The following is a 27227-nucleotide window of genomic DNA, read 5'->3' on the forward strand; positions in this document are numbered from 1 at the left end:
GATGAAAAAAACTAGCTGATGAAAAAAACTAGCTGATGAAAAAAACTAGTTGATGAACAAAACTATCTGATGAACAAAAGTAGCTGATGAAAAAAAACTAGCTGATGAACAAAACTAGCTGAGGAACAAACCTAGCTGATGAACAAAACTAGCTGAGGAACAAAACTAGCTGATGAACAAAACTATCTGATGAACAAAACTAGCTGATGAACAAAACTAGCTGATGAACAAAACTAGCTGAGGAACAAAACTAGCTGATGAACAAAACTAGCTGATGAACAAAACTAGCTGATGAACAAAACTAGCTGATGAAAAAAACTAGCTGATGAACAAAACTAGCTGATGAAAAAAACTAGCTGATGAACAAAACTAGCTGATGAACAAAACTAGCTGATGAAAAAAACTAGCTGATGAACAAAACTAGCTGATGAACAAAACTACCTGAGGAACAAAACTAGCTGATGAACAAAACTAGCTGATGAACAAAACTAGCTGATGAACAAAACTAGCTGATGAACAAAACTAGCTGATGAACAAAACTATCTGATGAACAAAACTAGCTGATGAAAAAAACTAGCTGATGAACAAAACTAGCTGATGAACAAAACTAGCTGATGAACAAAACTAGCTGATGAACAAAACTAGCTGATGAACAAAACTAGCTGATGAACAAAACTAGCTGATGAACAAAACTAGCTGATGAACAAAACTAGCTGATGAACAAAACTAGCTGATGAACAAAACTAGCTGATGAACAAAACTAGCTGATGAACAAAACTAGCTGATGAACAAAACTAGCTGATGAACAAAACTAGTTGATGAACAAAACTAGCTGATGAACAAAACTAGCTGATGAACAAAACTAGCTGATGAACAAAACTAGCTGATGAACAAAACTAGCTGATGAACAAAACCAGCTGATGAACAAAACTAGCTGATGAACAAAACTAGCTGATGAACAAAACTAGCTGATGAACAAAACTAGCTGATGAACAAAACTAGCTGATGAAAAAAACTCGACCATAAAATCGTTCTGCTTCACATATTTCATTGAAGAATGTTGACCAGGCTGTTTGGTGGACTTCACATGGTTGGAGCAAGAAAAAGTGGAATTCCGTCAGGCAGGATAACCCATGTAGAGGTACGCACACTCACCTTTGAGCTGTCTCACCGGGATTCCAATCTTCGTCCGACCATAGACCGTCGTCCTGAAGTATTCGCAGGCTGGATGATACATCAATGTCTGTGCCATACCAATGTGTATGCATTCGTTGGTGGATGTTAAAGATCCCACAGTGTCCTGCCTGAATAGTAGGTGAGTTATCGCTGGCACCATGGCCAAATTCCAAATTGCTGCCCTGACTTCCTGAGTCGGAGTGGTGACCTGACCAGGATTGTAGCTTCGTAACTACTTTGCATCGGGCATGAACATCTTTATTATAATAGAGCAAACGTATATGGTTATGACGTTATGTCGCTATGTTTGTCGCTATGTTTATATGCGACGAAAACGTCTTCTTCTTCTTCAAAAAATTAACACCCTCTTAATTAACCCTCTTAATTGCGTTAAGACTGCTGAGACCCCTCAGACCTTTGCCGAACCTTTAATTCCCCCCAGACCCTTCAGACCACCAAGACCCCAAAGACTCAAAATACCCTTCAAGGCTCTGAGGCTCAAAAAGTCCCTGAATACCCAAAACACCCCAAAGATCCAAAAACACCCGAAGACCCAAAACACCCCGAAGACCCAAAACACCCCAACGACCCAAAACACCCCGAAGACCCAAAACACCCCGAAGACCCAAAACACCCCGAAGACCCAAAACACCCCGGAGACCCAAAAACACCCCGAAGACCCAAAACACCCCGGGGACCCTAAACACCCCGAAGACCCAAAACACCCCGAAGACCCAAAACACCCCGAAGACCCAAAACACCCCGAAGACCCAAAACACCCAGCAAACCCAAAACACCCCGAAGACCCAAAAGACCCTCAAGACCAAAAAGACCCTGAAGACCCAAAATACACCGAAATGGTCAAAGATGCCTACCCCTCTGAAACGACGTGTGGTGAGGCACGCAAGTGATGATAATGATGAAAGCCAAAGACAATTACATGCATCATATTGTACACCGCTCCTTTCCTATTCCATCTCCAGGCACTGCATGACATCATCGCCTGGCACCAGAGGGGCATGGGAATGATGCACGCCAAAAGCGAGTACTCAGTTTTCACTCCGGTTTCTTTCTTTCTTGTTACTTGCCGGAAAAGATTCCGGCAAGTATGTTGGTTGGTTGGTTTGTCTGTCTGTTTGTGCGCAGTACTACATCTACATCGTTGCACATAGCATCACCATACTTTACACACATATTTGCCTTGCCCTGGAATAGACTGCGCCCAATTTTTAACTCTCTAGGCCCAAGGCCTCCATTATGACGTCATAATTCGACAAGTACAAAACTTCATCCAATCAAGATGCAATTTCTTGAGCGCCATCTTGGCATAAAGTGGTGGAGAAAAAAATAATAATGATAACATCATCGGTCATGTGGTTCAACCGCAATCTTGGAAAACCGAAAAACTTTGCACCTCTATATCTCCGAAAGTGCTGAATAGAAAAAATTGAGACATGGCTCATTGTAAAGAACTCTCCATGGGGAATAAAATACGTTGATGATGTCATAGGTGCCTCCATTATGACGTCATAATTCGACAAGTACAAAACTTCATCTGATCAAGATGAAATTTATTGAGCATAATCTAGGAATAAATTAGTTTATAAAATAAATAATGATGCCACCATCGATCACGTGGTTCGGCCGCCATCTTGGAAAAACCGAAAAACTTGATCCAAAATGGCCGATAAAAAAGTACATTCCGGCAAGTCCTCGGTCTCTGACCGATTTTTCATTTGTCCGTTTGTCCAGGCGATATCTCAGCCATCCTTTGAGCTATGAAGCTGAAATTTCAGCTCAATAGTGAGCACGTGCTTTGGCAAAAACGGTGTTTTTTAGTTTTTTGATTAATCAATTAATTGATTAATTATTATCGATTTATTAAGTACTTATTTATTTCCTTTCTCATCTGGGCATTATCTCAGGCACCTTTTGAGCAAGGAAGCTGATATTTGAACATGACAGTGACCAAGTGATTTGGCTGTAAAAGGTATTTTTTGATTTATAGATTAATCAATTAATCGATGCATTATTTAATTATTCGATTAATTATTTGATTAATTATTAGTTTAATTTTCAAAAGGTTTCAGATTCAGATGAAACGGTGGTGGTTTAGGTATGCTATTAGCCAATTTATTAACAAATTAATTATTTTACGATTACTATTTATTTATTTTAATTAAGCAATTAATCAATTAATTATTGTACACCTCTCCTTCCCAATGCCGTCTCTATGTGCTGCACAGAAGTATTGCCGGGCGGCAAAGGATATGTGATTTATTTAGCATGGGGGCAGTGCACTTTGAATGTATTTGTACTTGTTTTTACACATATATTATATATATTATATATATATATATATATATATATATATATATACTGTATATGTTTATTTTTGCCGTTGTAAGCATGTTTTCCAACAGTGTTTTGTCCTAAAGTTTAATTCATCTTCTGCACAACAGTCCTCATCCAATCTCGGTGCTAAGCCAGAGCGATAGATAGCTGGCCTTCAAGGCCTACAGCTATAAACATCAGAGATCGCAGGGAGGACGGCAGTCACAGTCTTGCAAATAATGTACTCAGTTGGTGCCCATCAAGTTTGCCTGCCGACTCTAAATGGATTTGTGGAGCTGCCACACATTGAAGTGTGCCACACATTGAAGTGATTTGAAGTGGAGTTGCCACACACATACATTTACAGGCGAACATCCATTCACACACATGACACACACAAAACTGTTAGACGAGACAAACACAGCCACTGAGCTAGGGAGAAGTGTCATCACTCCCTGGGATGGATGCTCCGTGTACCAAAGAAGTCATAAAAATGGCGCCGCTTCTCCTCCCGCACTCAGCGGGACATTTCCTAAGGGGGAATTTCTACCTCCCCATGGATATGTCAACCTATGGAGATTGTCCGTGCTCTTAACCTTTTTGAATGCTGAACATCAAGCAAGGAAGGACAGCACGTAGCATTTTTAAAGTCTTTGGTATGGCTCGGCTGGGGTTTGAACCACCAACCTCCCAGACTCAGAGTGGACGCTCGATCAACTATGATTTCACAGCCCGTGAAAGAGCGAGTTTTCTGGGAATCCTGAGCTGCTTCAAGATATAGATTCATTTTATGGAAACGAGCAGTTTCTGACACTGTCTCGATATAGAACTGTCTCGTATTTCTGAATAAGTTCTCAAGGTAGGGGCTTTTGGCAATGTTCGTGAACTATGTCTATAAGTGAATTGAGCATAGCGGAGTGGGAGCAGATGTGCAGTGTTGTGGCATTTTTGGTTGGTTGCTTTGTATTTGTCTCTTCAATAAATTCAAGTTTGGAACACATCCGACTACTAGTTGGATGTGAATCGATAAAAGAATCTGGGTTTTTGTGACACTGATAACATGTAAGATTTGGTTGAAACGTATTAGCAGAAATCCTAATAGTTTCACAGAGAACTATTTTTGGTCATGAATGCCATAGCAGCAAGATCTGTTAAATATCTGTAAAAGATGTATCCATTGCTGAGCATGAGCTGGTGAGGAAACATACAGTATGTTAAATCAAATTAGTGCAACTCGAGGTCTTACACAACACGAGAGGTGTTTACGCTTCTTCTTCTTCTTCGTCCGTATGCAGCACAAGGCTGCGGATTAGCATCATTGACTGTGGGCATGGCTGTGCCGCTGATGCAATGCCCTCTGCTGGTTAGGGCAGGAATTTGTAATTTGGCCATTGTGCCGGTGATAGCTCTCCTGCTCTTCACAAAGGATATCACGGGATCTGTAATGTCCACCAAACACCGGGATGGCAGTTTATAGCTGGTTCAAACCCAGGCTAAGCAGCTTAGAGGTGAGTATGCATACCTCAAGGCCATCCTGTCAGCCCATGTTTAAGCTTCAAACATGGTCAATGAAAAAACTGAAACTTGTAAAAAAAATTGATAAAACTTTAGTGCTTTGCTTTCATGTGCATAACAGAATACCAATTTCTTCTTTCAGCACTTTCAACTGGACGACACCCTTCTTGTCTTGGCTTGCAGTAGTTTTATTGGCGACGGTCACCCTCATCCTCTACATGATCCCCTTTCGCTACATCGTACTTATATGGGGTAAGATCTTGTCATTGAACAGGTGGGGGACAGACAACGGGCTTGAGGTTTTTGTAAAACTGGTCGTCATACATCGAGTTGATTTGTCCATGCAAATCCCATAAGTTTCATATTATTGTTCCTCGTGCTTTTTCAAAACACCAAACCAGTTCACCTCGCCATTGAGTTTCTGTCATTTTGGATTTGCCGGCAAATACCTCTACTTGCCAGATGTCACCGGTTACGGGCACCGAGTAAAGCATATTTTGCTTAATTGAATCACCTGAAATTTAGCAGAAGCTGTTGATATCAAATCCACATTACTCCTAATATACAGTGCCTTCAGAAAGCATTCACACCCCTTAGATTTTTTTCACATTTTGTTGTTACAGCCTCAATTTAAAATGGATTAAATTGAGATTTTTTTTGTAACTGATCGACACAAAATACCCCATAATGTCAAAGTGGAATTTTGTGTACATCTTTGCAAAATAATTAAAAATGAAACACAGAAATATCTAATTTACATAAGTATTCAAACCCCCTTAACCAATACCTCGTAGAAGCGCCTTTGGCAGCGATTACAGCTTCGAGTCTTTTTGGATAAATCTGCATCAGCTGTGCACATCTGGATTTTTTTTAAATGTTGAAGGCTCCAGTCACAGACTGTATCGTCCTCAACAAGGCCAGGCCTTAAATAAAATAACTGCATGAATAGAAAGGCAAAGAAAGAGAGAATAGTCCGAGTTTTTCGAGACGTGCAAAATCAGCTTTTTGAAAAGTGGAAGGTCATAAGTGTTTGGAAAGACATGTTAAGGTTAAGACTTCCAGAGGTGTGCAGGGAAAATTTTCTCCCAATCTTCCTTGCAGATTTGCTCAAGCTGTCAAATTGGATGGGGGGTGTTGGAAAACAGCAATATTCAAGTCTTTCCACAGATTTATCAATGGGATTAAAGTCTGGGCTTAGGCTGGGCCACTCAAGGACTTTCACATTCTTGTTCTGAAGCTATTCCAGTGTTGCTTTGGCTTTATGCTTGGGGTCATTGCCCTGTTGAAACGTAAATCTTCTGAAGGTCTTTTGCACTCTGAAGCAGGTTCTCATCAAGGATATGTCTGCATTTGACTTCATTCATTGCTCCCTTGATCTTTACAAGTTTCCCAGTCCCTGCCACTGAAAAGCATCCCCATAGCATGATGCTTCACAGTGGAGATGGTGTTAGATGGGTAATGAGCTGTGCTCAGTTTCTGCCAGACATCGCGTATTGCATTCAGGCCAGAGTTAAATTTTCATCTAATCAGACCACATAATATTTTGCCTCATTCTTTCAGTCTTTCACATGCCTTTTAGCAAACTCAAGTCATGCTGCCATGTGCCTTTTTCTCAGGATGAGCTTCCATCTGGCCACTCTCCCATAAAGCCTAGATTTGTGAAGTGCTGCAGAGACAATTGTCCTTCCAGCAGGTTCACCCATCTCAGCCAAAGAAATCTGTAGTTCTATCAAAGTGGTCATTGGGTTCTTGGAGACCTCCCTGACTAAAGTCCGTCATGCCCGGTTACTCCGTTTGGTCGGACGGCCAGCTCTAGGAAGAGTCTGGGTCGTTCCATATTCTTTACATAAAAACTTGCAATTTCTTCTCCGAAACTGCTGATCAGATTGTGACCAAACTTGGCTAAACTGATATTTTGTATGTTGCAACTTAAGTTTGTTCACAGCATTAAAAATATCAGAGTCCACTGGGGGTCTATTCGGTCAATATTTGCAAATGTTTACGAAAGGTTTTCTAACAGTAGAAGAAAAGGAAGGACAGTATTGCTATTTGCTGAGAGGATGCATGTATGACTTTGGTACATCGGTGCTTCAGAGATATATTTGGGACAAAACGAATACCATGCAGAAACACAATTCTTCTTCACAGGGAATTTGAACAGAAAGTCAACGTGCTTAAACCAAAGAGGCCTCGGCAATCATGAGCGTGCATCATAAAGGGTTGAAGCTCCTCCATCTACAATGACTCGCAGTCCCAGCAAGTCCACCAGAAGTGAAGATTCAAACTTATTGTTGAAGACTAATACATCTCCAAATAATAGTGTGTGGCACCCACATAGTGGCGTAACGCCTTGCATGCGAATCACCACGAAGACATTTTATAGCTGGGTCGAGATTCAAACCCAGGGCAGACAGCTGGAAGGTGAGTGCACATAGCTCTCAGCTGTCCTGCCAGCCCTTCAATACGATAACGGGAAACAAAATACGAGCTTTCAGCAGTGACCAAGCATGCCATATGACGACGACCGCCTTTCAAAGCTCAGCCGCCAGCCGTGTTTACCCAGCATATGCTCGATTAATTCTCAGTGCGCGATCGCCACAGATTGATTCATGTGGCGGGTCACAGGCATTCCCCCTTGTGCAAGACCGCGTTGCTGGCAGGAAGCATTTTGAAGTGACTGCTGAGGCCCGTCTCATCACAATTCCAAACGAAATTGCGTTGCAGTCGGGAGATGAAGTGACATGACAAGAGGCCCCTCGTGATGTCTGGGTGTGAAAACAACACAAACAAATGGGAGTGGTGTCAGCAATGGGATACTGCTTCGTAGTACCGTGCGCTGGCTCGGCGATTGCTTCAGGGTGAGAAGCGAAGACGTGTGCTGCGGCAAGCGTGCAGATTCATTTCCACCGGTTCCCCACCAAGGATGGAAAGGTGTCAAAAGATTGCCCGTGCCATATTCATCGTGGGGACTGAGGACACGGAACCTTGGACCAGAATAATTGATTTCATTTGAGAGGATGCAACTTGGCATGGATAAAAGTGATAATGATTGTTTGTCAATGTCCTTTGGCAGTTACAGTATTGTGTGCTTTTAGCAACAAAACAAAAATTTCTGATGAAAAAAAAAAGAAGACAATGAATGGTAGAATTTCCCAACATTCACTTGCTGTGTGAAACCCTGATTGCCAGTTTTGTTGTTTTCCTTGGGGTGTTTCTTTTCCTATGTCTATATGGACAAACGTATTGTGGGTGTTGATAAAAGAGAGGACTCAGAAGCTTCATGCTGAGCTCACGGAACCTGGAAGCACGAAGCAACTGAGTAAAAATCACAAGTTTGACCCTTGTGTTTTTTGCCTCCAACAGGGATCAACAAATTCACTAAAAAGCTCCGTGTCTATGTGGACAAATGTCTATATGGACAAACGTATTGTGGGTGTTGATAAAAGAGAGGACTCAGAAGCTTCATGCTGAGCTCACGGAACCTGGAAGCACGAAGCAACTGAGTAAAAATCACAAGTTTGACCCTTGTGTTTTTTGCCTCCAACAGGGATCAACAAATTCACTAAAAAGCTCCGTAACCCTGACCAGATCAATAACAATGAGGTGTTGGATTTCCTGTCCAGAGTCCCATCTGATGTCCAAAGGGTAAGTTCATCTTCTTGGTTCTTGTTTTAACGTTTCGTGCTAATACTGATGGAATGGACCAGAGTGCAAATGAGATAGAACCACCTTTGGAGGATATTTTCCCCCGCAGAGCAGGGGTTGGCCTTTTTCGGGCACCGTGGTCCCCTTTCTGAAGCAATGTTTTATGGCCGGATGCCCTTTCTGCCACCAACCCTGTTAGTCGCCTCTTGCGACACACAGGGAATTACCAGTGAACTGGTACTCAATTTGCCGACCTCGGAAGGATGACAGGCTGAGTCAACCCCCCTGGTGTTAATTCAGCGATCGACCGGCATTCAAACCCAGGATCCCCAGCCGGCACCCTAATCGCTAAGCCAACACCAGGCTGCTGTGTAAATGAGATAGGTTGATTCTCATCTGCATATTGACACAAAATGTTGTTTGTAGACAACCCCATCCCTCCCTCACAACCTTCAAACACATTTATGCCATTGATTTCCAATCTTCACCTTTTATCCCCCATCCTATCCTTCCCCTTCTTTTCTCATCAGCCTTTTTCTCAATTGTATTTTCTTGCATCTCAAATATCCCTGTCTGCCCCAATAGGCATCAGATGAAGAACCATATAAATTTAGACTAAGTCATGGCAGTCAGCGTAGATTTAATAAAAGCAAGTAATGCCTGGAAAATGTATTGCAGTTCTGTAAGGCAGTTTCTGATTGGGTGGATGAGGGAAGTGATGTGCATGTATTATGTCTAGACAATAAGAAGACAGTTTGGTTGGCAGGATGGCCGAAAGCAGTGGTTCCCAAACTTTTTTGCCCATGACCCAAAATTTGTAATCAGATTTTCCTCGCGACCCGAATGGTACCGGTACATACTTGGTACCAGCACCTACAATAAAAAAAATTGTCAGAGAAAAATGCTTTCAACGTGAAAACCCCCCTCAAAAGCTGGCATTTTAAAGGTTTTTTGTTCAAGTTCAGGTCATGACTCTGGATTTGGGAAACCCTGTCCTGGAGATATGCACAATCGCCTTTAAGCTGTCTAGTCTGGGTTGGCCAGATATACACTGTAAGCCCCGGTGTTTCACAGGCAGGGTGATTCATCGATACGTGTGCCGTCCCTCAGATGGGCGTTAAACGGACATCCCGTCTGCCAGTATTCGTTGGTGGACATTAAAGATCCCATGGGGTCCTTCGCGAATAGTTGGTGAGCTATCGCCGGCACCATTAATTCCAAATTCCTGCCCTAAGGAACGTCAAGCCTTGCTAATGGATTGACTATTATATATATTTACAGTCACGTGAAAAAGTAAGTACACCCCATGTAAAGTTTTGACCTTTTCAACATATTTCAACAATATTGATAGATAAAGGTAATATAATATAACAAATATCATGAAACATTTACATTTTGTAGTCCATTGTATAATTTTATTTAAATAAACATAAATGCAAATTTCGCATGTGGAAAAAGTAAGTACACCCCTACATTTATCACTACTTCAAATACCTAAAATTAGAATCAGGTGCACCAGCTCAGGTGCAAATGATTAGAACATCGTTAGAGAGGATCTTGGAGGAACCTGTCTTATTTAAACCTCAGACATTTAGTTTGGTTTGCTCTTTGTTGTTGAAGTGTGCGGCGTTACCATGCCTAAATCAAAAGAGCTCTCTGAGGCCTTCAGGAAGAAGGTTATAGATGCCTGTGGGTCTGGGAAGGGATTTAAAAAGATCTCCAAACAATTTGAAATCAATCATTCGACTGTCCGGAAGATCATCTACAAGTGGAGAAGATTCTAAACAACTGCCAGGTTGTTCAGGCCAAGCCGCCCCAGTAAGTTCAGCCGGAGAGCAGACCGCAAGATGCTGAAAGAAGTCTCTAAGAACCCCAGAATGTCATCATGGGACCTACAGGTAGCTCTTGCCACTGTTGATGTCAAAGTGCACGAGTCTACCATTATAAAGAGGCTGCACAAATTTGATCTGCATGGGAGGTGTGCCAGGAGGAAACCTTTGCTGTCCAGAAAGAACATCAGGGCAAGACGAAAGTTTGCTAATGAACACCTCGGCAAAGACCAGCACTTCTGGAACAATGTGCTCTGGACGGATGAGTCAAAGGTAGAGCTATTTGGCCACAGTACCAGAAGACATGTTTGGCAAAAACCAAAGACAGCATTTGACCACAAGAACCTGATACCAACTGTAAAGCTTGGTGGTGGAAATATTATGGTTTGGGGCAGCTTTGCTGCATCAGGGCCTGGGCAGCTCACCATCATATAATCCACTATGAATTCTTCATTGTACCAGAGGGTGCTTGAGGATAATGTGAGGCCATCTGTCGGAAAGTTGAAGCTCAACCGAAGGTGGACCTTGCAACATGACAATGACCCTAAACATACCAGTAAATCCACCAAGGAATGGCTGAAAAGAAATAAATGGAGGTTCTGGAATGGCCAAGTCAAAGCCCGGATCTAAATCCCATCGAGATGTTGTGGGGGGATTTGAAACGAGCTGTGCATGCAAGAAACCCCTCAAACATCGCACAGCTGAAAAAATTCTGCATGGAGTGGGCAAAAATTTCTCCCAGTCGATGTCAGAGACTGCTAGACAGTTATAAGAAACGCCTACTTGAGGTTGTTTCTGCCAAAGGGGGCAATACCACCTATTAGAGCCAAGGGTGTACTTACTTTTTCCACATGCGAAATTTGCATTTATGTTTATTTAAATTACTAGGGCGTGCCCGTACGTGGGTGCAAAAAAACATGCGTGCAAACAACAACAACAAAAAAAAACTTTGAAACCACGTGGCAGTAACGACCACAGAACCCCCCCCTCTATTTACATGAAATGGTTTGGTCCATTCGCAAAGCCAAAGCGAACGGCTTGCGAGTACGGTAGAACCCCCCCCCCCCTCTATTTACATGAAATGGTTTGGTCCATTCGCAAAGCCAAAGCGAACGGCGAACGGCTAAATCGCCATAGCTCGGTAACTACTTCTCCGATTAATATGAAACCTTGAAAAGGCACATCCTCAGGTCCCCAGCAATATACCTGGCAAGTTTCAAGTATATCGGACCCGTGGTTGTCGAGAAACAGCGGTCACAGACAAACAAACACAGACACACACACAGACACACACACAGACACACACACAGAGATTACTGGAATTATAGATAGATACAATGGACTACAAAATGTAAATGTTTAATGATATTTGTTATATTATATCACCTTTATCTATCAATATTGTTGAAATGAAGATTAAATAGCTGTATGTTGAAATATGTTGAAAAAGTCAAAACTTTACATGGGGTGTACTTACTTTTTCACGTGACTGTATATATATATATATATACAGTAAAAATATAGTCGAGTTGGACTCCACTATTCACGGGGGATATGTTGCTGGAAATTCTGTGAATAGCGAAACCCGCAAATAGCGGGGCATTGTTTCAATGGAAGAAGGGCATAAGCTCCCGAATTGCGAAAATCCGCGAATAGAGTACCAAATCGCGAACGGCGAGGCAAAATCCACTTATGGTGACACAAATCCCGAGAATGTCGAATATAATCCGTGAAGGTCGATGAAATTCCTGGAAATGGCGAGAAAAAACCCGTGAATGGCGGCGATAATTCGCGAAGGTCGATGAAAATCCGCGAAGGTCGATGAAAATCCGCGAAGGTCGATGAGAATCCTGTGAATATATGCTGCGACATTGTTTCAATGGGGACAAGCGTTACGCCTAGGTCCCCCGTCGGTGAAGTGATGTGAGTTGACAAAGTGGAAGACGCAAGGCAGCCATCTTGGATTTTGACATGGCGACCCAATTTTCAATAGCGTTCTTCCTTATGCCGAGATACACCCACACACCAGCTTCGAAGTTGGTACTTCGCTTATTTTTCAAGATATTCCACTCACAAGGTTCAGACATACATGGCGGCGGCCATCTTGGATTTTGACGTGGCGACCCAATTTTCAATAGCGTTCTTCCTTATGCCTAGATACACCCACACACCAGATTAGAAGTTGGTACTTCGCTTATTTTTCAAGATATTCCGCTCACAAGGTTCAGACATACATGGCGGCGGCCATCTTGAATTTTGACATGGGTTGCACCCACACACCAAATTAGAATTCGGTCCTTCGCTTACGCACGCACACACGCACGTTCTCACGCACGCACGGACGCATGCACACGGACGGAGGGGAAAACCATAGTCCCCCTTTCGCTCCGCGGTGCAACGGGGGACAAAAAGGAAAAGGGGGATACATTATATAGGTTCCCAGCGGTTCCTGATTCATAGAGGAAATTTTTTAAGTTTAAAATGTTTTTGACTGCAAATGCTCATAATTACAGTTTCACAAAAAATGCTAACAAAAAACAACAACACCAGGTCCCATTTCCAATTTATTGAAGGAATGCACTTAGAGTTTATCAAAAGTGCTGAACCAAACTGTACCGAGAAAGTAAAAAAAAAACACACCATCATGTACCATTTAATATATTTTTATTTTACAAACACACGCAACTTTCAAATGATGATGATGATGGTGATGAATTAAAATCCCAAGAATTCCTCGAACCTTGAGGGCGACCAAAATGATGGTGCAGCAAAATCATGCACTAAGGGAGCGCCGGAGAGGTAGCGGGTGAGGCTGGTGAGAATGCTAGTGAGAACACTGAGAGGAACGCTGGAGAGGAACGATGCTGGTGATCTTAAGGTGGAGGGAGCAGGGCTGAAGAAATGGGTGATGGGGAGCTGCTTGACATTGCCCAACATTTCGATGCAGCTCTTTGTATGGGAGCAGCACATCATCCAAGGCCTTCTTGAACTTGAGGTACCTCTCCACGACTGGATCAGCATCTTGCACCCTGTTGACAATCGCCCGCATGTCCCGCAGCAACTCGCCCAGGAACTGGACTGTGAGGTTGGACTTCAGCACCTCTTCCTCATTACTGCCTGCCTCCGCCTCCTTCTCCTCGGAAACCTTTGGAATGGCGTCCAAATCCCCCTCGATGAGAGGGTTTAGGGAATGGTTCAGCATCATGGTTTTCAGCATGAAGTCCCTCATCTACGCGTTGTCCTCAATCCATATTCTGAGAGTCTTCTCCATCCTTTCCATGTGGACATTCCAGACACCGATGACCACCTCTGTATTCGATACAGTGCTCGCTGAAGCTTTCTCACGAATCGCCTTCTCCTGTATGTAGTGAAAGGTGGATTCGTTGATGCCGTAATGCCTGCCAACAGAGGCCGCACTCTCTCCTCTCAAAAGCCGGTCGAGCAGCTCCACTTTCTGGCTCAGGCACATCACTTTCTTCTGCCTCTTGGTATTCGACGCATCTCTGGCACTGCTCTTGCGCTTGAGAGCCATTATTGAACGATGAGCAGAGCGAGTCAAAACCACAGGTCGAAGCAATGGGACAAGAACAATGATGGAGATGGAGGACACAATCTGTATTTATATGTATGATTGCGAGCATTGTGGGTATCTGCAGGAGCCCATTGTTTGTGGGGGATGTTATCAGATGATGCGGTATCGAGCAACAACACAACATGCATTTTAAGGCTATTTTTCCTGCTAGAGCGGGGGTTAGCAAGGTTAGTTAGCGGTATCGAGCGTATCTGATAATTACAATAATGTTTTATAAAGCATTTGTATTCTATAATTCACGGAGGATGACATGTTTTAGTCGCTGATGGAAAATCCCCCGGAGTGTTTTCATTGTGTAACATCTCTGATGATGCTTTACCGTACATTGCAAACTGTAATCGATTTAATGAAGCGTTTGCATTGTATAATTCGCGGAGTTTACTTGTTTACACATCTGGTGGGATATCCCGCTAAGCTTGCTTATAGTGCGGCTAAAATTCGCACCCGCGCGAAAGCGATGAAAACGCAAATCACACAGCAGTGAATGCACGGTACTGTACTGTACTGTACTGTACAGTATAAGAAGGCCATGCTCACGGCTTGTATAAGATGGGTTTTTTTGCGTACGTCCACTGGCTTTTTGCATGGCAAAAGATTGGTTTTATAAATGTGGCAAGCGAGCGGCTCGTGAAATTTTTTTTTGCGCCCTTGAAAAACTGCGAATTCGCAGAACATGGCCGTGAATAGGGAAAAAAAACCCGCGATTTCGTGGAACACAGCCGCGAAAAGAAAAACCATAGGGACAATACCCATGACACTCACCTCGTAGAATAAGCAGTATACTGCACCGACTAAAGGTATTTTAAACCAACAATGCTTTCTAGAAGACAGGGCAGCTTGTAGAATCATATTAACATAATCATAAGACTTTAAACAAACAAAACAAAAAGAAATACCTATTTTGGGGGGAAACCCACTCCCTTCCCCACCCCCCCCCCCCACCCGCCCTCCCACCCTCCCACCCTGTGTACCTCCTCAGACCCCAATTTTTCCAATGCTTTGAACAAACATTGGTACATCATGGATGATGAAGGTTGTGGTGAAGTTTCATCAAAATTGTGTGTGGAGGTTCTGAAAAAAACGCAAATACTACCTATTTTTGGGGGAAAGCCAACCCATAGAACACCTTAGACCCCGATTTTTTAAATGCTAGGAAAAAAACTTTGGTACAACACGGGTGATTAGGGTTGTGGTCAAGTTTCATCAGAATTAACAAACTTCAGTACATCACGAGTGATGAAGGTTGTGGTCAAATTTCATCAAAATAGTTTGTGTAGTTTCAGAGGAAAAAGCAAATTCCTATTTTGGGGGGTCAAACCTGGATCCACTTTGAGCCCGGTAAACCCCTTTAGACCCCGATTTTTTAAATGCCGTGAACAAACTTAGTCACAACACAACAAATATAATTTGTGCCAAATTTGGTCGCAATCCTATCAGCGGTTTCGGAGAAGAAGTTTCAAGTGTTTACGGATGGACGGACAACGCGCCATCATTTAAGCTCCCCTGAACTTCATTCCAGGTGAATTAAAAAGAAGAAAAAATTACTAAACCTTAGCTTATTCCACACAGAAATTCTAAAATGGCCTGGTCAATATTATTGGCACCTTTTAGAAGTTGTGAGAAATAATTAGATTTCAAGCAGGTGATTCTCCTTTACTTTGGAATTGAACTCACATATGGTGAGATGCAGGTGCCTGCAATATAAAAATCACTCATTCAACCAGTTTGAATGGAGAAAAAGTTATTCTGCTGTTTTGTGTCACTGTGTGAACCACAATGAGCATGGAGAAAGAAAGAAAACTAGAGAATTGTCTGAGGAGGTCAGACACAAGATTGTAGACAAGCATGGACAATCTCAAGGCTGCAAGTCCATCTCCAGAGACCTTGATGTTCCTGTGTCAACCGTACGCAATGTTATCAAGGAGTTTAAGGCCCATTGCACTGCAGCCAACCTCCCTGGACGTGGCCGCAAGAGAAAACTTGATCGAAGATTGCAGTAAAGTATTGTTCGAATGGTGGAGAAAGCACCTTGATCAACTGCCAAACAGATTCAAGCTGACCTTCAGACACAAGGTATGACAGTTTCAACTCGCACCATCCGTCACCAATTCGATGAAAGGGGGGTTCTATGGTAGGAGACCCAGGAGGACCCCACTGCTAAGAAAGCCCGACTGGAGTTTGCCAAAACACACCTGAACAAACCAAAATCCTTCTGGGAGAATGTCATGTGGAGAGATGAGACCAAATTAGAGCTTTGTGTTAAAGCACATCATCTCTATGTTTACAGAAAACAAAATGAAGCCTTCAAAGAAAAGAACACCTTCCCTACAGTCAAACATGGAGGACATTCAGTGATATTTTAGAGTTGCTGTGCTGCCTCTGGCACTGGATGCCTTGAATGTGTACATGGCATCATGAAATCACGACGAGATTACCAAAGCATTTTGGAACGCAATGCTCAGCCCAGTGTCAGAAAGCTGGGTCTCTGTCGAAGCTAATGGGTCTTGCAGCAGGACAATGACCCCAAACACACGTCAACAAGCACCCAGCAATGGTTCAAGACAAACCGCTGGACTGTTCTGAAGTGGCCAGCAATGAGTCCAGATCTAAATCCCATTGAACACCTGTGGGTAGATCTGAAAACAGCAATTGGGAGAAAGCATCCTTCAAATCTGGGAGAACTGGAGCAATTTGCACAAGAAGAGTGGGTAAACCTGCCAGAAGAGAGATGTAGGAAGCTCATTCATGGCTACAGGAAGAGCTTGACTGCAGTTATTTTGTCCAAAGGCTGTGCTACCAAATATTAAGTCTAGGGTGTCAATAATTTTGTCAATGCAATTTCTTTTTATTTTCTGATCTATACACAAAGAATTAAGTTAAGCACCCCCCCCCCCGTTTTTTTACAACCTCGCACATTACAAGTTTGTTGTCGTCAAAACAGTGTAATATACCCATGATATTGCTATATTTTCTGGAGAAGTGATATTATGGTCACATAAAAACATAACAATCATGCCGTTTTCAATATTTTATTCTGAATAATTAAAGGTGAAATTTTTTGGGAATTTTAGGCATATTTTCACCTCAATTTAAGTATGGAGCTATAGGTCCATCACGGACAGTGTGGATGACGTTTATGTTTTCTAACGTACAGTCATTGTTCTGAGAAGACCTCTAGCGATCTTTGCGTCAATAACGTGTGTAGGACCCACGTGATCGGATCACTGACTCAACCAATCACTTTTTTTCACTTTGATCACTCACTTTCATCAATGGATAATTGCTAATGTCATACCAATCATTATTTGATCTCACATACCTTAGAATATATGCCAATGTATACATATACACAAAGAATATATATTAGGGGGTGCTTACCTTAATTCGTTGTGTAGGGGTGCTTAACTTAATTCTTTGTGTATAAAAGGATATATTAAGTTCTGAATCAAAAGCAAAGGTTCTGTAATATTAACAGTGAAATATAGAATTGTGGAGACCAAATACTTTTGTCAATTTCAACTTATGCTTCGAGGAAATTGTGAGTTATTTGAAAAAAGTGCAAGGGTGCCAATATTTTTGAAATATACTATTAATGTAGTTAATTACAGGCTCATACTTATGCACATATCCAAGATGTGTCATGACCTGTTAAAAACATTTCTAGGCTATAGCCAACATTTAACAGGTCACCACTACAACTCAGGATACTCAAATGAAGATACAGGAATTCGTATTTTGTTCCGGGTGCTGTCTATAACTCGCCTCCTTCACATGAAAGACACCATGCAATCTTTAACAACCACCAACGATCATTGCTGGCAAATGAATCCTTCTTCCTAGAGTTTAACATTCATCCGAAGGATCGTGTACACATTTATGCATACTCCTGAATGCGAAACATCAGGATTAGTTTATGGTCGGGTCAAAACTTGAACCCAGGCTCGATAGGCCATAGGCGAGCACGCATACCTCCAAGCTATCCTGCCAGGCCCAAAAATACAGCAACCATACCACCCCCAAATACTTATATAAATATATATATATATACCACGAGTTTGATTTGCAATTGAATCGTTTATTTTACTGTGGTCGTGAGAACATGTCAGGAAACCTCAATTTGAATACAATACAACCCATCTCTTCCTTTATAAAATTGCTTCAGTTGTAGTGTGCTGAAGCATTATATCCTAATGAGAAGGGCAATGTACGCTGTCGTTAGAATGCAAGGCTGTTCAGTTTGCTTCAGAAAACCATTTCTCTGCTAGTTTTATTGTGGCATTAGGAATCCCAGCGAGTAATGTGGTGCTTTCATTACACAGCATCACTTGCTGCATCTGTTTCCCATTTTGCCTAACAACTCTAATGAGTGCTTATTGTAACCACATTCTGGCATATGTTAAACGAACCACTTCGGTGTCACGGTTCATTTGTTTTTCATCCTTGATCCCTAACCTTTCACAGGTGCAATACAGAGAACTCAAGCCAGAGGCCATCTCAAGTCCAGCCAAGAAGAAAAAAAGCACTGCAGTTTAAAGCATCTCGGTCTTTAATCTGCATCAAGTCTGTCGTCAGTTGCTTGTCTGCCCATAGAAAGCTGCCAACGGCAGTAGGTCACCGTCAGAGCGATCGGACCATACGCTCTTCGAGTCGAGCCGTTATCCGTAGCAAAACTTTTCCTGGCAAACAGTTAATACGATTTCTAATGAAGGTTGTTTTCGGGAAGTAACACCAACAACAAAAAACTGTTCCAATTCATCTGGTTAAGTTTTACCTTTTTTCAGTGACAAATGTTATTTTGCAATTCTAGTTTTTGAAGTATTTTAGCATTTATGGGGGTAGCCTGGACAGATGGATTGTATGTAATAAGCTGTGTGGTCACGCATGTTGTATAGCAAACAAAAAACAGTGCAATATAATTCACCCCATGCATGTAGCAACACATTTTTCGGGGCATGCTGTAATTGGGTTTCTTGCTGGTCATGTGATCCAGTTACAACAAACATGTGCGTCTCTTTTACCTCCCCATCGTTTGTCGTCGTAAATGCCGAGCTGCTGGGTCCAAGCATCACGACTGCATTACTGTTTGGTAATAATTGTACAGTTTATTCCATATCAAAAGCATGTATTTTTAAAAAAAGGGTTTTACAAACTTTTGTAAATATGAACATATGTAACTTTTCATTACTTTACTGAAATATTTCCATCTCACAACAAATGTGCAATTATTTAGCATGGAAAAAGTGCATTGACATCTGCAGACTGTACAAGTGAAAAAATACAAAACAACAAAAACTAAAATGCTGCTTTCACTAAAATCGATCTTAATAGTTCATTCAGCATTAATATCTTAGCAAACAAATATTCTTTTATAACTTCTCAGCTTTTTATTGTCTTAGAATGGCACAGACGGATAAAAACATCTTACAGAACGAGTGCAGTCTTATCTGCTATGCTATAAGATACAGGCTCACCACATGGTGATTGGAGGGCAGGGAAGGCTCTGTAGAGGCATTACGGGTCCACCCGATGCATCGGAAATTTGGGCAGGGTGCCAGCTTTAAAAAAAGAGACTTATGGCAAAAGATTGAAAGCAAAAGTTAAAACAAAGATGCTACCACGTGACGTGTAAATTCGAATGCTTTGGCAACTTCAAAGAAACACATACCTCCCAAGTTAGTTGAAGACTTTTTGGAAAACGAAGTTTTTCCTCGTGCAAAACGAGAGAGAGAGAGAGCAAAATTAGGCACCAAAAATGTGCTTGGCTTCTTGTACAGGAGCATTAGAGGTTGTAAAAGCTTGTGTCGGTTTTCGTTGGTGGATAACTCACGCTCTTGCACCGACAAACCGTTAACACCCGGAACATCAGCATTACCAATTTTGCCACTCGAGGCAGTTTGCACGTTTTTGTCAACCATGGTAGATAAAAAACCTCGTTATTCTGTTAGTTAATCTGGCATTTCAGCTCGGAACAAACACATTCAATGTTCATCATGTGAAAAGTACTTGCCATGCTCTGGCTTGGAAACGCTGCTGCTTATGACCAGGATGTTGTGCAACACCTCCCGTGTCCTTTTCGAAAGAGGATGAGGAGAAAGACTCTTCTCCAGGCTGCGGTGCAGCAAAGTAACATACTGCGGTAGCTCCACGAGTATCCTGAGGTCCTCTAAATATGAGGCAATTGGACCGTGGGCCTGGCAACTAAGGCGCATCAATATGGACAGCTTGTCTTTCATTTCTCCACCCTCTGCAACTGCTAAGCATGTGAGCCGGTGTAGGCGATTGACCCAGATGTAATTCTTCAGCATCAAGAACACGAGTAAACAGTAAACCTCTTGGTCATTGGCACACGAGGATGAAAATGGCCCCGAGGTCTCTGGTCTCTGGTTCAACATCAACACGTGGTCTCTGGTTTGTTCGATGTTGTGACTGCATTTGGTGTCGTTAACAGCTCCATAATCACCACATGCATTTCCTTTGACACACACTTTGTCTGTGGCATGTTCTACATCTTCAATCAATCTTGCCAGCCCCTCTTGTGGAAAATGTCCCTTCAAAAGATCAAGAACAGTGATGTTGTTGTTCAAATGTACATGCAGGAAAGTTGACCCTGAAAGACAAAGCAAAATATTGTACAAAATAAAAGTCAGTGTAATTGAATAAGGTTACAAGGGTACAAAGGGACAGCTCGACACACAGGGCCATTTGGTTTGACGTGCCTATTCCATATTACAAACTTAATGGCCAATCAATTTTACTTATACAACAAAACAACATGCATTTTAAGGCCATTTTCCCTGCTAGAGCGGGGGTTAGCCTTGCGGTCCCCATGACAATCTTCTCCATTTTGCCCTATTTTCTGCATCTCTCCTTGTTAACCCCCCTGCCCGCATTTCTTCTTCGATCATCTTTAGTCAAGTCTTTCTCGGTCTTCCCCGTCCTCTACTTCCTTCTACATTCATTTCCATCACTCTTCTCAACCAGTCACTTTCATCCTTCCTCAACACATGACAAAACCATCTCAACCTGTTTCTCTTCACAGCATCAATCACAGGCTCTATTCCCATCATCTTTCGCAAATATCAATTTTACTTATATTCAATGCAAATGCCATTTTCACCACAAACTAATTTGAACAGCTGGATTTACACCTCATCTGAAGGATGGCATGCTACTATATTCGGTGCCTCTTGCTGGCATCGCTCACACAAAGACCGAAATTGTTTGGTTTGACTTCCTCGGTCTTCCTCTCTCTCTTTCTTTCGCGCACACACTCTCTCTCTCTCTTTCTCTCACTCTCTCCATTTTGCTCTCCCCTTTGGTCTCTCTCTCTAATGAAGTGAAGGCACATGGAAAAGATAAACGACAAAGGATATCAACTTCAAGTGGCAAACACATGCAAGCCAGAAAAACACACAGGTACACCACAGAAAAGTAATGAGGGGCAGGAAGAAGGTGGTCTGCAATGTACAGTTTTGTGGGATCATTCACAATTTGCCACTCACGCATCAGCCCACGTGTCCTAAAAACCTGCTCTGCTGCTCTTGCACTCCCTCTTTCTGCTCTTTTCACCCTATCATTTGTCTGAGGTCATCTTCCATCTACTTGGAAATCAGCCAACATCACTGCATTATATAAAAAGGTACAAAAACCAATCACCTCAAATACAGAACTATTAGTTTATTTCCAATCATCAGCCAGGTCATGGAATCCATCATTGCTTCGGATATCAAATCTTTCCTTTTCTCAAACAACCTCATCTCGGATCACCAATTTGGATTTAGACCAGGTCACTCCATCTTGGACATGCTGCTTCTACTCACCCAACAATGGATGGAGGCCCTCAATGTCAGACTTGAGATCAGGGCCGTCTGTCTAGACATATCTCGTGCTCTCAATACAGTCTGGCATCCTGTCTTACCCTCCAAACTCTCTGTATATGGCATCCAAGGCCAACTCCACACATAGCTTACTGTCTCTCCACACAGGTTTCTACAGGGCTCACACGGTACATCATGAACCCCCTTCTGTTGAAACTCCCAAAATCCAGGATCACTGCTCACCTCCACTCATTAATTCCTCTTCTTTCCCACCTGGGGAACCGGCTTCCACATTCTCTTCAATCTTATTCTTCCCTGCAGGTCTTCAAAACAGCCGTTCCCCACCATCTCAGACAATCTCCAATCCAAAACCTTTTTTTGTACCCTCACTAAGCACTTCCCCTTCCACTCTAAGTACCACTCTCCCAAGTCTACCTCCTTTTAAACTTGCAGTTTTTCCTTCCTAGGAGTTTACATTCTGTATCTATCCTGTCCACCCCATGCATCCTTTCCTGTCCCCAATTCCTTCAACTACGCTGTTGGTGTCACCCCCTCTCTCCTGTTCCTATTGTTCTGTTGCGTTCTGATCTGTTTAGTGTTCTAGCTCTTCCATGAGCCTTGACTCTGCTTCACTCACTTCCCTCTCTTCTACCTTATCCCGCTCATGAGAAACCCCACTCCCTTCCCTCCAGGGGTGTATTGAGGTTTGGCACAAGGGCTGTGTGGTGGAAACCTCTGGTCTCTGAATCCTTTGTTGAAAAAAATCTCCATGTGGCTGTAATTTAATGGTTTCCATATTTTGGATATCTCCAAACATTTTTAGCACTTTCTATTAAAACAAAAACTTTGCAAAATGTTTGAACAATTGGCAAATATAAACAAACACAAAACTCTGCTGTAAACAAACACAAACAATCTTTATATTTTCTGGCATTCGCTTTTTACTTAGTATAGAAAGGTAGCCGAATAGGCCTGAAAGTTGGCCAGACAAATAAAGAGTTATAACTAACCAGCATGTCGGACAAGCAACTCCACAATGTCCCGGTTGCCGCTCATAACAGCATCATGAATGGGTGTGACCCCTTTAACCCCAATCATAAGGTTGACGTCTGGTTGCATATTCAAGATGGCTTCCACACATGCTGTGTGGCCATGAAGGCAAGCCTCGTGAAGCGGAGTCCAGCCTGCATTGTCTGCAAGAACACAACACTTCATCACGATTAATCAATGAATGATCAATACCACAGCATTGATAGCAAAAATAAACATGACAGTTTCTCTTACATGTTGTTGAAAATAAACATGACAGTTTCCCTTAGTTTCCCAAACTCAACAGCTCAGAGTTTGTGGCTGCTGAAGGTAACAGCGCAAGTTCAACCAGAGAAATGGTAGAGTACTTCGATCACCTTTCTATGGGAATTATTACACAGCAAATGCTTTCATTGAACCACAGCATTGTGAACGAGGTTTTGCCAAATAATCCTGTGCATTCAAATTTCAAAACTTTGGCCAGGTTTGGTTGATTTTTAAGAAGTACCAAACCTGCATCGAGTTTAAACTTTGCACAATTTTAAACAACTTAAATAACTCACCTTGTACGTTGATATCGATGCCAGGAATGGACAGCAGTTGGGAGAGACCCTTGACATCATTGTTGATGCATGCAGCATGGAGTTTTGTTTCACCTGGAGGGGAAATGTTGATATGGTAGAATTAAGTGCAAATTTGTTTTTACTACAACGCAGAGCTTTTTATTAACACCATCAACATGAAATGTCCAGCAAACAAGTAGGTCGAAAAAAGCAGCATGTGCAAGGCAAAAAATGAATTTGACCAGGAAGCCAGCACACATCAATCTACAACCAAAATGGAGAAGGGACTGCCGGCTTTAAATCTCACTGAAAAGGACGGCTCCATGCTGGTTGGCACTGCACCAGCATGCTACTTATTTATTTATTACCCTCACCAGAGGAAAGGGTATTAAATTGCATTTGAGTCCGTTTGTCTGTGTCCGTCCATCCGCACAGAATAAATATGATTTTCTCTGCAACCGTTTATCCGAATGACAGGAAATTTTCACCAAATTGCCTCCTCGTGTATAATTTTTTTAATGATAATTATGACGTCATATGTCACATGGTATGGGCACCATCTTGGAAAAACCGAAAAACTTTGCACCTCTATATCTCCGAAAGCGCCACATAGAAAACATTGAGACATGGCTCATTGTATAGAACTCTCCATGGGGAATAACATATGTTAATGATGATGTCATAATTTGACAAGTATAAAACTTCATCCGATCAAGATGAAATTTCTTGAGCGTCATCGAGGAATAAATTGGTGGAGAAAAAAAAATGATGACGTCATCGGTCAAGTAGTTCGGCCGCCATATTTGTTTCAACACAAAAGCCTTAAAAACACTAAACACGTCCTGGTGAGGGTCTGCAATCTCTGATTGCTCTTTCTTGTTTTTGATTTGGTTGAGGATGAAAACCAGGCTCGACAGTGCGGTGGCAAACACATGAAAAAATAAATCCTTGTGTGTTGTGGGGTTGGAGTGGTTAAAGAACCATCAGCTGCCAACCACGTGGTTTCTCCGTTGCATCATCTTGCCTCACATCGCCATGCTGTTATTGGACCTAGACTCCAATTGACCGCTAAAGGAGGAGGGACTGAGCACTGGAAGGAGGAGAGTGAAAACCTCCCATGGCAGTGCAGTCTAGTCTGGAGAGAGACGTCGACAAGAATATTGAATGGTCTGGGAAAAGAGATTGACACGCTTCATTATTTGTTGCAATTTTCTTTTTCAGCAGACTGAGCAGCATTATGTAAGCAGCGTAACCAAACCCACAGAAATGATGCAAAGCAGCACATAGCCTCTTCATTCGGCCAAGCGAAGTGATGTTGAGGCCGTTTATTCCTGATATGTGGAACACCCTGCAACCCATGCCTATAGAAAACAGACTTTTTGGAATGCCGGCTACATTTTCCTTTCAACCATCATGTAACTTTGTTTAGCAACATATACAAGGGTAGGTGCTCCTATGTTGAACGTTTTGTGTCAATCGCTCAAGCGGTTGCGGAGAAAAGTAATAAGTGAATAAAGGTAAAAAAAGTGAGGGGGGGAGGAGGGAAAAAAGTGAGGGCCCCGACCAACGTTCTACAACGTGAACAAGGATGGTTGTGGATGCTTATTACCAGTACATATAAATGCGATCTGTTATTGTGTGAAGCAGGAAGAAAAAAAACACGAGTCAATTAGCAATTATGTCAAGATTGGATTACATCCATAAAGGCCTCAGAAGTGTCTCATAAAATTGGATCATGAATATAGTAACTAATTCTGACAGCACGCACTCACCCACAGAATGTCCATAATATTCCGTTTTAAATATGTATTAGTATGAGAGTATACAAGATCCCAATAATGTATTCATTCATCGTAACGAGAATCTGCAGTGTATGGATCTGTCGCAATTATACCGATTGTGGTAATGGTTGGATTGTACAGTGATTTGTGGAAGGAAAGGAAGGATGAGTTGCGGTTACTAAAAATTTAACGTGTCTTCTAATTCAGGCAGGGGTGGATGTGGGCAGCATTCTGCGAATGGAAGTAAATGGATTTTTGCAGATTTTAGCGATGTGGATTAAAGGAAAGAGTTGGATCCATTGTGACTCCTAAGTTAGAAGCCAACATAGCAGTGATCAGGTCATGCACTCGAACTTCCAGTATCTGAAGTAGAAACTTTTCAACGACTGATGAAAAGTCACGAATCAGCATGCTAGTCCTGGCAGCATGAACATTGAGAAAGTTCATTGACATCCATTTCTTTATTTAAACGAGACCAATTCGCATTGTAGAAGACAGCACGTCATCATGTTTAGTGGACAAGTAGATCTGTGTGTCATCTGTGTAACAATGAAAATTTAAATGTCTTCAAGTTGTACCAAGCGAATGTACATAAATAGAGAACAAAAGTAGACTAAGAAAAGATCCTTGAAGAAGACTGACAGATAGATGAACGGGGTCAGATGAGTAACCAGCAATATTTACAGTGAATGAAGGATCTGCCGGATAAGATTTAAACCACTCAATAGTAAGTCCAGTAAGAATGAAGGCAATCAAGTATAACATTATGATCAATTTAATAATCAATCAATCAATCAGTCTTATTGATTGAGATCAGTTGTCAGATCAGATTGAGATCAGATCAGATCAGATTGAGATCAGTTGATTGAGATCTCGCGAGATCACGGCGAGGTCACGTCTTTTCGAAGCTGCTCTATGCGCTCACGCTTTCGAAGCTAAGTGATATTTCTCAATTGTGTTTTTGTCGAGACTGTATCAATCTTTCGGTGTATGTACCGAAAGCGTATCTTTTGGAAAATTTTCGGTGCTAATTTTTCGTACATGTATACACAATCGTCGGTTAATGGTATCGAGTATTTCGTCCGTCTCCGTCTCCGTCTCCGACCTTGTGGTTTGTTTTTCTCTCAGCGATTCGTCGAATGCGCTGAAATTATTTTCGTTCTCTGTTTCATACCAGTCGATCACCCCGTACCTCCTTGTTTAATATCTGTACTCACAAAAAAAAAAAAAAAAAAAACCCCAAAAAAATATTTCCTTCCCAGGTCTTATTCGTTTATTTGTTGTTCTTTTTGTTCGTTCGTTCTTCGTTCGCGATCACGCGGTTAGAAATGTATAATCTCTCCCCTGAACAAATATTTTCTCTCATATATTATAACACCCTTTTCTTCTTTTCCTACAAAAGGATGCTTTCGTCTTGCTCACCAAATCTATTCATTCCAAAAAATATATATAATACCATCTCTTACAGTTCCTCCTTTCTACATTCCCTAAACTATCCAGAACTCCATCCCTCCTCCAGTGTCCTCAAACGTATTTTTGACTCGAAGGTCTCAAACTCATTTTGCAAAAAATGTTCGTTTCCCATGAATCGTACACTTTTCAAAATCCAATCTCACCCCTCCCCTCCAAATCCTCCCCATCACCCATCCCTTTCAAATCTCCCCCCTTGCCCCTTCCCTCCCCTCCCTCCTAAACTCCTCCCACACCCCTCCCCTCCGAAACTCTCCCTCGCTCCTCCCCTCCTAGACTCCCCTCTCACCCCTCCTCCTCAAAGCATCCTCCCTGCTTCTTCCTCCTTCCAACTTTCACCTTCATCTCCCCAAACCTCCTGCCTTGCTCTTCCCCCTCCTCAAATAACACCTCACTGTGCCTCACCCAATCTCCATCAAACCTTTTGTCCGCCCCATTCTTCCCTTTCTCCAAGCTATTCTGAAATCTCTGACACA

The 27227-nt window shown here is 42.2% G+C and overlaps 2 protein-coding genes across 19 annotated transcripts in view; one reads left to right on the plus strand and one right to left on the minus strand.

Annotated features, from left to right (window-relative positions):
* Positions 1-19520, plus strand: part of MCTP1 (multiple C2 and transmembrane domain containing 1) — a 264386-nt gene extending 244866 nt beyond the window's left edge. For 14 of the 15 annotated variants that reach the window (XR_013624092.1, XM_068122490.2, XM_068122489.2 and 11 more), the window contains 3 exons: positions 5168-5277; positions 8573-8670; positions 18553-19520. Coding sequence is in view for 14 of the 15 variants with exons in the window: in XM_068122490.2 (XP_067978591.2) it covers positions 5168-5277; positions 8573-8670; positions 18553-18624 (280 nt within the window). In the remaining variant the exon portion in view is untranslated. Of the gene's footprint in view, positions 1-5167; positions 5278-8388; positions 8529-8572; positions 8671-18552 lie in introns of those variants that run through there. The other variant, XM_078781835.1, reaches the window with a different exon arrangement.
* Positions 19172-27227, minus strand: part of SLF1 (SMC5/6 complex localization factor 1) — a 168011-nt gene continuing 159955 nt past the window's right edge. For 3 of the 4 annotated variants that reach the window (XM_068122487.2, XM_068122488.2, XM_078781830.1), the window contains 3 exons: positions 23501-23593; positions 22919-23101; positions 19172-20698 (listed from right to left, as the gene is read on the minus strand). In XM_068122487.2, the coding sequence (XP_067978588.1) occupies positions 20070-20698; positions 22919-23101; positions 23501-23593 (905 nt within the window). In that variant the 3' untranslated portion in view covers positions 19172-20069. Of the gene's footprint in view, positions 20699-22918; positions 23118-23500; positions 23594-27227 lie in introns of all 4 variants that reach the window. The other variant, XR_010985242.2, reaches the window with a different exon arrangement.

Source organism: Myxine glutinosa, chromosome 7 (genome assembly GCF_964187855.1).
Source record: "Myxine glutinosa chromosome 7, kmMyxGlut1.1, whole genome shotgun sequence".
In the NCBI taxonomy this organism is placed as follows: Eukaryota; Metazoa; Chordata; class Myxini; order Myxiniformes; family Myxinidae; genus Myxine; species Myxine glutinosa.